Below are 12,070 nucleotides of genomic sequence, written 5' to 3' on the forward strand. Positions count from 1 at the left end.
AAATCTTCAGCATCTTCTGAATAATCTCTTAAACCTCATTTTCACAGGCTTGCTTGATGTAATTAAATTTTATGATTTCTGACCTAACTTTCATGACGTATTGTGATGTCCTTTATATTTACTTTTTCTGTTGAGAAGTGTTGAGGACTGATTTTCCCCTTGACCCAACCTTCTCTCGTTGTGTCTGTGCGACACCTAGTGGTCAGAAACAACAACTACAGTTTCGTTTTCTTAAAAAGGCTATACATAAAAACAGTCTCCATTTTGTTTAGCAGAGAGCACACCACTGGACTTCACTGTCACTGTCGCCACACAGCCACAAATTAGCTTCCTCCAGGGACGCTGAAAGGTAATATTACGTTTACAGGGGTGCAAGTGTGATTTTTAAATATATACATATGTATTTGGACTGTTCGTATATTAGTAAATATACACTGCGACTCATTTTGGCCGCAGCGCAAATTGAGTAACGTTAGCTAAGTTAGCAGTCCTTCATTTAGCTGTATGACTTGGTTGAGGCCCACAGTTTAACGAAACCATACAGGCAGTCAGACGGGTTTATGTGACGTTTTTACATTCGACGTCTTAATGTTTTTCGTTATTGCTCGTTGATTAACAGTCAAAGTGTAACGTTAACGTCAACGGGTTCACCTCTTGTTTTCAGGTCGCTAGCCAGCAACATGAGCGGCTGTCGTATTTTCATCGGCAGGCTGAACCCTTCAGCCCGGGAAAAAGACGTCGAGAGGTTTTTCAAAGGCTACGGCCGCATCCGAGATATTGACCTGAAGCGAGGCTTTGGCTTTGTGGTGAGTCTGACTCATGCTAATGTTATGGTGACTACTGCCCTATCCAGTAAGGCCACACACCATTCAGAGTATGGCAGCGTAGGTCGGTATCAGTTTGTGCTGCTTTGGCGAAAAAGAAAAAAAAAAAAGGAAAAAAAAAAAAAAAAGTCATATATCCCGAGTGTTTTGTGCTTTTGCAAACTAATGTGGTGTAGTTCCATTTCAATTAATGTAATTTCTATGAGTGCTCGTGCAGATATGGAGAATCCATAGAAACAGAGCAGAACGCGTCACATTCGGGAAGCCACGCCCCCGGGGCCAAACCAATTCATTTCTATTGACTTGGTACTGCGTGAAAAGTGAAATGATTGTAATGCACTGCCAGAGCGGGACTCACGGACATCACACCCTCTAGCGGTGCCTTACCATTCAATTTCTATGTGTAACACACGATCACTGGGGCAGAATTTTACACCCCCTCCCCAATAATGTATATAAGCGTGTTTTTTGCTATCCACGTCCACATGCACATTTACACCATCTAAATGTGCAGCATCTTTTGCTGAATTCAGCCATTCATGGTGTGAAGCAAACTGATGGGTACTTTTGACATGACAACTGTCGGAAGCCAAGGAGCCACCTTTACACAATACCAAGTCAATGAAGAGGGATCAGTTAAATTGAATTGGAAAAAATGTGTGCGTCTCCCAAACTGAGACATGGGTTTGCACTTATGAGTGATCCTTCCCTGCACTCTGTCCTGTCCAATGTACCGTTTCAACAGGAACTACATAAAATCAAAAAAGTAAGGGTCTGTTTTATGGGGTCTTTAAATGCGCTCTATCTCTAAAACCAGTTTGGATCAATAGCTGGCACTGTAGTATACTTTTTAAATAGCCCTGTTTTGAAATATTAACCACTAGTCCTGCTCATCTGAAATTTTGTATGCTTCTTCCATCTGTTTTCTAAAATATATTTCTTCTGCTTCAGGTTGTAACTATATGTCTAAATGCTGCTGATTTGCTGTTGGCAGAGTATTTTAGTATTTTTGGAGTATTAGGAGATCCTGTGATTTGAGTACAGAATTTCAAATTAATAGGATTAAACTCATGATGTGGCAAAAGCTCCACCTATGGGCCGAATGGGACCTATTTCGTCACGGTCACCCAGACATTGTATCAACACATGTACACCAAATTTGGTTGCAATAGCACAGTGCGTTCAGGGGGTATGTCATCTTTTGTTGCCGTGGTAGTATTTTACAACAAGGCAGCATAAATCGAAAGAACAGCTTTGCATCCCGCCAGTGGTGCACAGGTGGCTTAACTTTTAATGAGATTTAAAAAGGCCTGTTACAAATCGCAGGGAGCTTCTCTTTATTTAGGCATGTATGCAGTATACCAAGCACTAGTCATTTCAGAGTGACTTAAACATCAATAATTTATTTTTCCGTTGTTCCCACAATCTTTAAGTATAATGCTACTTTGCGAAGGACAGTAACGAGCATTGTGCACCATCACAATCATAGAGCTTGAGGTTTTATGGAAATAAAATGGTATTTGGTAGATTATCCTTGTGCTGAATTTACTAGAAACACGTTACAATTAAGAAAACACCTTGTATTGTATCTTGTAAAGTTTGTACATTTGAAGCAAGGAAAGTTAAAACTTCCTTCCGATGATTTTCTCTCCATACTAGAGGGCAAGTTGTCATGTAATGGTGATAGGAAATGACAAACTGTGGTGTTAAATGGTGTTTTGTGTTTGTGTGTGTGTGTGTGTGTGTGTGTGTGTGTCTGTGTGTGCTGCAGGAATTTGATGACCCCAGGGATGCTGAAGATGCTGTGTATGAGCTAGATGGCAAAGAGCTTTGCAATGAAAGGTACAATGCCTTCTGAACCCATCCTTAAGTATAGTTTCCATCTCCAAGTCCCCTGTGCTGTAGTGGGTGCATTAGGACCAGTGATGCAGTGCCAAACTGCAGACAAACATCAGTATTTGAAAAAATAAAATATCAGAAAACACACATTTAACTTAAGTCACCTCCATGCTACCTACTGTGATTTAGATTAGGATTTTATGTTTTTAAAAATTATGCCTGTTAGAAAGAAAGTTTCAGTGGGTTTATCCTCTATTACATTCCTGATGGTGACCTGATCTTCTCATACATGCCAGTGGTATTCAGTTGATTGACTGATTGATTGATTGATTGATTGATTGATAGGGTGACTATTGAGCATGCCCGTGTGCGTCTACGTGGCGGCCGAGGCAGAGGAGGTGGAGGAGGTCGGTTTCCTGAGCGCTATGGCCGAGGCTCACAGGACGGTCGGAGGTAAAAAAAAAAAAAAAAAGAAAGAAAGAAAGAAAAGAAAAACATGAAGAAAATGTCTTTACCAAGATGTCAAATCTCTACTTGTAGGTGTAGTTAATAGCTGAAATTCACTGATTCACTTGTTTTAATTTTGTGTTATCACTCTGGAGTAGATGTTACTTTTTTCAAAAAGTGGATATCTTGTTTTTAAAATGAAACTCCTCATTGGGGTTTACAACATTTGATTTTGCTAGTAATGACCAATATTTAGTATGTCAACTTGGACCCTACAGTCCTTATGGTATACAAGATACTCCACTATGAAATGTTTGAGTTGATCACTGTGTGTTCATGAAACTGGAGAATTTCTTCCCCCAACTGTGAGACGCATGAATAATAAGTGGTAAGGCCTGTAATTATTAGCTGGAGGCTTGTTTGCTGTTGGTTTTTGCAGTCTCTGTTTGTCTCTGTTTTTAGTGAGACTCAAAATAGGCAAGCCAAAATGTTTGCGCAAACACAAGGCCAAGCATTAATCATGTTTACTTGTGGCTTTTGCAGTGCTCACACTTCAGTATTCCTCAGTGTTCCTTTACATGGATCGTTTTTCCAAGCCAGAAGAGGATTTGACTTTGGTTGATAAAGTGCTTGACTTTGTAGCGGTCACATTGACCTGTTATGTATGGGGAAAAAAAACCTTCAAGGCAATGTCCTTGCTTTTCTTGCTGATATGTATTTTATTGCCTGTGGGGCAAAAGCCTCAGTAATCAGTAGTTTCTTGAAAGGGGCACCGCCTCGTAAGTAATACTACATTCTCGAGATGTCAGTGCAGTGTAGCGCCCTTTAAACACAGAATTCTGTGTTTAAAGGGCATGTGTTTTAAGGAAAAACAGGAAAGATTTTTCAGCAAAGGTTTCTGAAGTGCAGTAATTTAGCATCAACTTTGCAACATGCACTGTACATGGTATGTAGGGTGACATGTTCATCATCTTCAAAATACACTTGTGGTTCAATTTGCAATATCACATGACCTTAAATCTGTTAAAGCTGCAGTGTAGTAAATGTTGAAAAACCTCCATATTTCTGATGTAAAGTTGCTCTTGCAGTTGTTAATTTTCTGTGTTAGTTAGCTGGCTAACATTTCATGATGTAACTGGCATAACATTAGCTTTAGAATGGGGAAAAGTATTTTATATAATAAATAAAGAAACACTCGGGGATATCTGTTTTCTTTCCTATTTTTTCCAAGTTGGATCAGTGGAAATCACAGGTTGTAATTACCTGCTGGGAATTTCATCTTGGAAAGGAATGCTCTGTGCATCCCAGAGAGCCTTGACATGTGTTGACCTTGCTTTTGAACAAGCAGCTAATGAGAGCTTTCAGGCTTTGCACTGAGGACTGTGCACATTATGTCAACATGTTTTTGTGAACAAGCTGACACTGTTCCCTGTTTTGTTGATTGTTAAAAGTCAGTGTACATGTTCCCATGTTCCAGTCGAAATCCTCCTCCAATGCGCACTGAGAACCGCCTGATCGTGGAGAACCTGTCGTCTCGTGTCAGCTGGCAGGTCAGTTTTACCTCACGTTTGTTACACACAACCAGCTTCTGAAAGCTGCAACAGCACTAATGTTATATCACCTCCAGCAGTCTGCCTCAATCCATTTACACATGAAATTGTCACATTTCTATGTAATACAAAACCATAGCAATTCTGTATTTGGAATCAAAATGCTAATTTTGGATTGAGTGCTAAAAGTAAACACTTACCTATTACAGTCAGGTCCAATTTGTTCATTCAAAATCTGTCAGTGCTCTTGTAACTCTGCATCTTACGCAGCTAATTACTGAGAGAGAAAAAGAGCAGTAGCAACAACAAAAAAAATAATTTGTTCCTGTTTTCAAATTTTAACCAATTCTTCACCCCTTTATTTGCCAGCCTGACTGTTGTGTCGTATGGAAGAGCTCGCTTATGGTGGAGTTAACCCCTTCTGGGTCCTTCTGTCTGGGTTGAGCCTGTGGTGTCAGCCAATGTGTCCTACTCCTAGTTGACGCCTGCTGGTCATGTGAGCGCTCGCTCCCCACACTAGAGGCTCTGGCGGCCCCTTCGCTCGCCCGCAACGCCCCTCTGTCGAAGGTGCAGGGGCGCCAGGTGTGTGGCTGAGAGCGAGAGAGAGCAAACAAACAGAGAGTTGGCAGAGAGAGAGGAGAGCAGAGGAAAGAGCGAAAGAATCACTGGCGGTGATGGTGGTGGTGGCGTATTGATCGATGGTTCGTTAATTTGAGAGGCTTCGATCGATCGATATCTCCCCCCCCTCCCTTCCCCCCCTCCGGTGTTCCCGCACATCGCGAGCGAGAGAGAGAGTGAGTTCCTCCCAGGTGCCCATGGATATTATCTGCTGTTATCCCGGGGTTATGGTGGGCTAGGAGAGCCTGCGGCCCACCCCAAAGGGTTTCGCTCTCAGGTAGTAGTTTCCTCTCTTCCACCCTGTTCACTCTCTTTACCGAGGTGGGGTGCCGAGAAAGGGGTGGTCCCAGCGCGGAGCCCTGTGCCCTCCAAGGAAACTGGGGCTCTTAGCGCTGCCCAAGCGGCGCCTCTGCAGTTCATGCAGATGTATTCACCTCTCTGTAGATGTAAAGAACAGCAGGTCCAAGAATCTCAAGACTCACACAGTTGCAAAGGCACAGCCTATCCACTTAGTGACTGACATTATACTTTATAATATGCAAGTTGCATTGATGAAGATTTTAGATTTTAAAAAATATATATTTTAATTATTTTAATTCAAGGACATGCTGATTGATTGAACATGTTTTTTGAGGTTCTTGGACCCATCATCCTCCTTATCTGCAGTAGCCTGTGTAGTGCTCTCAGTATATCTAACCGTTTCTCTTTGGGTAAATCAATCATGTTTTATGGCTCAACCTGTGCTCGTGTCCTGAATCCTGCCCTAACTTGGCTGTTGTTCACATGTATAGGACCTGAAAGATTTCATGAGACAAGCTGGAGAGGTGACATTCGCAGATGCCCATCGCCCCAAGCTCAATGAAGGGTAGGACATCCATTCCTTTATCTGTCTCCATGAACTGACTGATGAGGTTTGAAAGGAGAGTACAAGTTGAGGAAAATTTATAATCTGCTGTGTGGAAAAATACAGAATTTAGATTCCAAGGCATATTTGTTTTTCTGTTTTGACAGAGTGGTTGAGTTTGCTTCTTACAGCGATCTGAAAAATGCCCTTGAAAAACTGTCTGGAAAGGAAATCAATGGCAGGAAAATCAAGCTCATTGAGGCAGCTAAGAAGAGGTGAGTTTTCTGCTGGCACCTCAATTCACTGATGTCCTCAATAGCATCCTCACAAAATTAGCTCATTGTCGTTGATGGATCTTTTGTTAAACCTGTGCTAGACAAGAATCAGCCGCCTTTGCTGTCTAAATCACAAAGGGGTGCTGCAACCGAGCATCCCATCCCCTCTAACTGAGACACCATAGATTCACCCTGTTTTCCCAGAATAATTTGTAGGGAGGTAACAGAAGTTTGTGATGCAAAATTTTACAATACCAACAACTGACTATTGACATGCAGGAGTTTTTATTTACATTGTTTGCTAGGCTGGCTAGTTTTCACTTGGGTTATTACACTTTCCCTGAGCCCATCTTAATTAAGAGTTCATTTCATGGTAACTGTATTTGGTTGCCAGTGTAATTTAGTACTGATTAGTAGCATCCTGTATCTGAGCTTTTCCCTTTATGAGGCTAAGCCCAAACTGAGACGATGTTTTTTTAGTCATTCCACCACCTCCTGTGTGTTGCCTTCCATCAGATGGGCGGTGCTTCATTTAAAACCTTTTGAAAACACAGTTTTGGCCCTCTTTTGCATGAGCCATAGTCAATACTCTGTTTTTGAGCTTGTTTTAATCATTCTGTGCAACTCTACAAAAGTGTAGCATAGAGGAAACCGTCTTTTCTGTTTCTTTTCCTCAGGTCAAGGAGTCGCTCCCGGTCTGACAGCTCCTCTCGTTCACGCTCCCGATCTCGTGGTCACTCTCCATCACGCTCCCCCAGGCGCTCTCGCTCCCGCAGCCCCACTAAGGGCCACAATGTGTCCCGCTCTGCCACCAGCTCCCCACCAACCGGCTCCTCCCCTCCAGCCCTCAGAGGCAAGGAGCCAACCAAACGCTCCTCTAAGACCAGCAAGTCTGCCACCCCGCCCTCCCCTCCGCCTGCCCAGCGAGCATCTGCCTCCCGCTCGCGTTCCCGTTCACGCTCCCGTTCCCGTTCGCCATCTACCGACAGCCAACGCTAAAGCTGTATTCACTTAGTATGGGAATTGATGATAGAAACAACTTTGCTTGCTCAGTAGAAACAATGTTCCAGGTGTTGGTGCACTGGATTTTTCATTTTATGCATAATACACACAGAGTAGGCAATGAACAAGATGAATATTAATTAAAACACATAATTATTTTAGATCATGTAATTGTCTTAACATTAATTTCATTGTATTTCTGTTTATTGGAAAATTATTTTGAACCTTCACTCCAAATTCGGTTTCTATCACCCATTTCCAAATCCTAAGTTACCAAGTTGCATTTTCAGCCTGAAAGTTTTCAAGTAGGACGCTCGTATCAACCATTTTTCCCCCACAACATTACTGCAGCATTCGCGTGAATGCACACACGGACACCCGTGTGTTTGTGTCAGTATCGCTTATTTTCAAAGATAGTATTAAGTTTTAAGAGGAAAACCCACCAAGGTGGCTTAATAAATGTTTTGAGAAAAAGCTCCAGTCCACTCTTACCTGAAAACATCAGTATGGTTAAATAGAAGCACATTGGCGCACACCCACAGGTCCGTAATTCTTGTGCAGGTTAGACTTAGTGAGCTTGCACCAGTGAAGTGGTAAGTTTGTCTTGTTTTTTGCCTCTGTGCCCACTTTGTACAAGCAGACAGACTGAGGTTATAAAAGGAGACTGAGTACTACGGTGCCATCTTTGAAGCGCACCCAGGAAGTCGGATAACCAACACTAGATACTTTTTGAATGACAAGCTGTCTGATGTTCTTGAATACGTATTATCTTTTGTTCTTCATATTAGACAGCCATTCAAATTGTATGCAACAGACATAAAATTTGTTCTGAGGGACATTAGTGCCGCAGAAAAACAAAATTTTCACTCACCGAGGTTTGTACACGTGCCACGGCCGTTGCCATGGTAACTCCACACAGTCATAGTTGAGCTCTAGAGATTTTTAAAAAATGCATACATGCAGTTTTACCTCTCTCAGCTCCATAGTGACAAGGATGCGAGCAGTTTTCTTGTCTGTGTTTGGACTTGCAGTGTTGTCCTCGAGCTCTTGCCCACTACTTCTACGATACACCGTAAAACATCAAAGTTGTGCTGCTACGTGAACTCCAGAATTGTGATTGGCTGATAGTGTGTCACGGGTTGAACATGCTGCCACCTTTTGCATTTCATAATTTCCCATTGTAAACTGACTTAACTGCAGTCTCCATTTATAATCACAGTGTCTCTGGGTACGAGTAAGTCTAACCGCTGCCTGCAGATACGAGAGCATGCCCTTACAAGACACACCCACACCACTTTAGGACACGCCTCCTGAGAGAGGAGCGTTAAGGTCCAGTAATATTGTGGTTCAGCAAAATGGCCGTGCAGTGCTCCAGACAGTAGTGTCAGTACAAACTGAATGGCACCTTGCAGTTTTGATATCAGTAGCTAGGCGTACACCTCCTCTTCCATCACCTACTTAGACCTCACATTTTTGCAGAGATATTTGTTTTTACATTATGGAACGGCTGGGGTGCTGTACACAAGTCAAGACCAAGCAGACCCATCGATGATTTATTCCTTTCTAATCAAACCCTTTGTACAGCTCTGCCACCCCTGCTGCTATAGCATCTCTTTAACAAAAATCTGTTGGTTATGCCCAAGTGAGCTAAAAACATCAGCTTGTGTGAAAACAGGGCCCATACACCTGTTAGTCCGTTGACCTTTTAAAAACCTCAGAGGCTGTTTCTCAGCTGCATATGGATTGTTGAAAAACCCTCATCTTTTTCTTTCCTTTTTAGAAACCCTTGCCTACCTGTGCTAGATAAGTCAACAGCAAAACATTGGACCATTGTAATTCTAGCCTGATTTCTAATATTCTCTGTGCTCCCCTCAGTTCTTTTCAAAATTGTCCAAAATTTTATTTTTACTTGTTTGTTTGTTTGTTTTTCACTTATTTGATGGACCTGCCACAGATGGTGTATGAACTGTATGGATGCTTGTGTTGCTTTTATTTTCTTGAGTATTTTGACTTGGGCAGATAAATAAGTTCCAAGTTCAGATGTGAACCACCATCCTGACTGGTTGGCAGCTTCAACATCATAAACAGTTATGTGATGATGCGCATAGTTATTGCTGTGTAAAGTTAAAACAGTTGTACAGTAAGATAAGTATGTTAGTTTTGTGTTGATTTGGTAGACTTTTTTTTGCAGTGACTGTTAAAACCTTTTCGGGGGAAGGGAAGTACTATTTTTGAGGATAAGATAATGCTTGGTAGTTAAAATTAAGGGGCTGATGCCTACATGAGGCAGTTTTTTCAGGGTTTTTTTTTTTCAGTTTTTTCAAATTTTTTTTTTTTGGTTTGTTTTTTTTTTAGTGAATGCTTTTCAGTTTTGGGGGTATGGTGTACAGTAATGTAACCTCTTTTTTATTACAGTGTATAAATGTGAGTCCAAGAAGACTGTTGGTACTGTGACTAACGTTACTGTGGTCTAAATGAGTAAGAACACCTAGACACGAGTTTGGAAAATAAAACATTTTTTACTCTTAATGTATAATTTTGTTTTCAGTGATAGATCTGATGGACATTTGTATGGTATATAAAAACTATGGGCATAACAAATAAAAGCGTTTTAACAAAACACATTTTGTGTACAGTTGTCTTTTTTTTAAAGTTAAATAACAGTACAGGTAGGCTGCTTGGATATATCTTCCATGTGTGTGTTCAGTTGTACACAAGCCTGTGAGTGAACAAAGGAAGGTTTTGTGAGGTCCGTTCATCATACAGCTCGGTCAGACGGCTCTTTTACCACCTCTGGGACAGCAGTGGCTGCAGGCTGGTACGTCTCTGCAGGCAGACAGCAGATAGAGGAGGTTGGAAGGGCAAGAGAATTACAGTAGTTATGAAATTCAGATAAAGCAAAAGCAGAGTTTGTATACAGGCTACATTGACAGTAGTAGCCTACTCCCTTTGCTTACCTTTCTTTTTGGGCTTCAAAAGCTGGTAACACCTGAACACCAGGATGAGGACTGCAGCCTCTGTCAGCTGGAAGGCTTCGTAGACCAACGGGAACAGAAAGAGGGGGCTGATTATTTCCGGTGGAAAGGCCACTTTCAGGATGGTGGTGCAAAGTTGGATGTTCTGGCAGCCTGTTTCCATGGCAACGGTCCTCTGTTCCCTGAGAAGGAGGGGGGGGGAACTCATTCATAACTCATGGAAGCATAAAGAAACGTTCATGATTATTTAACATGCCATGACAGAACATATAAGTAATGCTTGCTGCTGGGCTGTCTTTCAGATTACCTGTCATTCCTTCTTATTGCTTGTTTCTTATGACTTACGGTCGACTGAGTTTGCAGACCCAGGAGACGACGTATCCAAAGATGTAGCCAATTAATGGCATGAGAAAAGCGATGGTCATGAGTGTTGGAGACAGTATTGCCAGGAGTGAGTGTCCCATTCCCACATGATACATGACACCAACCGCCACCACGGCAACCATCAGTATCGCCAGGCCAACCTGGGAACACCAGACCAGAGGTAGTGTAAAAAAGAGGCATATTTCATCTACAAGAGGCAAGGCAAGGCAAGGCAAGTTTATTTGTATAGCACATTTCAGCGACAAGGCAATTCAAAGTGCTTTACATAGAGAAACAATATAAAAGCAACACAAGAAAACATATATCTGGCACATTAGGCAGATCCAGGGGCAGACTGGGACTAAAAAACAGCCCTGGACTTTGACTAAGCCCGGCCCAAAACAACAAATTTCTGAGTGTAGATAAAAACGTCAGGGTGGGGGGGTGGCTTACCACGGATCTTTTATAGCACAGAGGAGATATGTTGGTCAAACACTTGGTATGTAGTGTTAGTGTATGTTTATGAGTTGTATAACATAATAAATTATCTTGAAGGAGTAGATGTTTACCAGTAAGCTTGACTCCAATAATTTAACAATATGTTAAATTAATTTAACAATATGTTAAATTATTTGTTTAAAAATTATTTGTTTAAAAAATGTAAATTACTTATCAAATAGACCTAACAATTCAGCTACCAATGAATTAGCAGTAGTATGCCTGTGATAACATAGATTGAAAAATAAGCCGAAGTGATACCTCTTCTTTGAATAGACAAGCTAAGCCAGTGTGCTGCTGTTAGCCAGTGAAAATAGAGCGGAGTGGCAACTCTTCACTTTGTTACACAATCTATGTCAGTGCGCTGCTGTAGCTGGAGAGTTTATCTGCCTTTTGGCTTGTGCGGTACCGGTGCAGTTGTTATTATGTCAAATTCCGCGTTAAAAATAGATTCCGTTTTATTTGGCTAATTCCGCGATTCTATGATCGATAAGTCGACCCCTCTCCCCCTAAAAAAAAAAACAAAAACAAACAAAACATCGGATCTGCACGATTCACACAAGTCACCCAAATGGCCACGAAAAAAGTGAGTTGCGCTTTTCGGCGCGCTGTTTGCATCCCTGCATTTGGATGCTTCGCTCTCTAACAGCCTAATTTTTTTCTCTCTTACCTTCTCAGCCCCACCATTTTCATTCCTTTTTTAGGATTAGCAACACGAGTGATGTCCATGGTCTCTCTCTAGTCATCTCAACTTGCACATACTACCACGAGTATCTTTGACAAGGCTGAGTGGCGAGTAAGCCTGCGCATCTAAGGGCCTACTGGCGCATTGTTG

General features: G+C 41.8%; 2 protein-coding genes across 2 annotated transcripts; one reads left to right on the top strand and one right to left on the bottom strand.

Annotated features, from left to right (window-relative positions):
• Window positions 1-246: 246 nt before the first annotated feature.
• On the top strand, window positions 247-10,019 carry srsf5b (serine and arginine rich splicing factor 5b). The gene is made up of 8 exons (XM_030046874.1): window positions 247-349; window positions 665-806; window positions 2,596-2,666; window positions 3,009-3,116; window positions 4,588-4,660; window positions 6,070-6,143; window positions 6,290-6,397; window positions 7,075-10,019. The coding sequence occupies exons 2-8, from the start codon at window positions 681-683 to the stop codon at window positions 7,394-7,396; spliced, it is 882 nt and encodes a 293-aa protein (XP_029902734.1). The 5' UTR covers window positions 247-349; window positions 665-680; the 3' UTR covers window positions 7,397-10,019.
• LOC115355941 (sodium/bile acid cotransporter-like) lies at window positions 9,758-11,993 on the bottom strand. The gene is made up of 4 exons (XM_030046875.1): window positions 11,906-11,993; window positions 10,720-10,898; window positions 10,357-10,556; window positions 9,758-10,225 (listed from the first exon to the last, which is right to left on the bottom strand). Exons 2-4 carry the CDS (start codon window positions 10,878-10,880, stop codon window positions 10,158-10,160), a joined length of 429 nt encoding a protein of 142 aa, XP_029902735.1. The 5' UTR covers window positions 10,881-10,898; window positions 11,906-11,993; the 3' UTR covers window positions 9,758-10,157.
• Window positions 11,994-12,070: the final 77 nt, after the last annotated feature.

Source organism: Myripristis murdjan, chromosome 24, assembly GCF_902150065.1.
Source record: "Myripristis murdjan chromosome 24, fMyrMur1.1, whole genome shotgun sequence".
Classification (NCBI taxonomy): domain Eukaryota; kingdom Metazoa; phylum Chordata; class Actinopteri; order Holocentriformes; family Holocentridae; genus Myripristis; species Myripristis murdjan.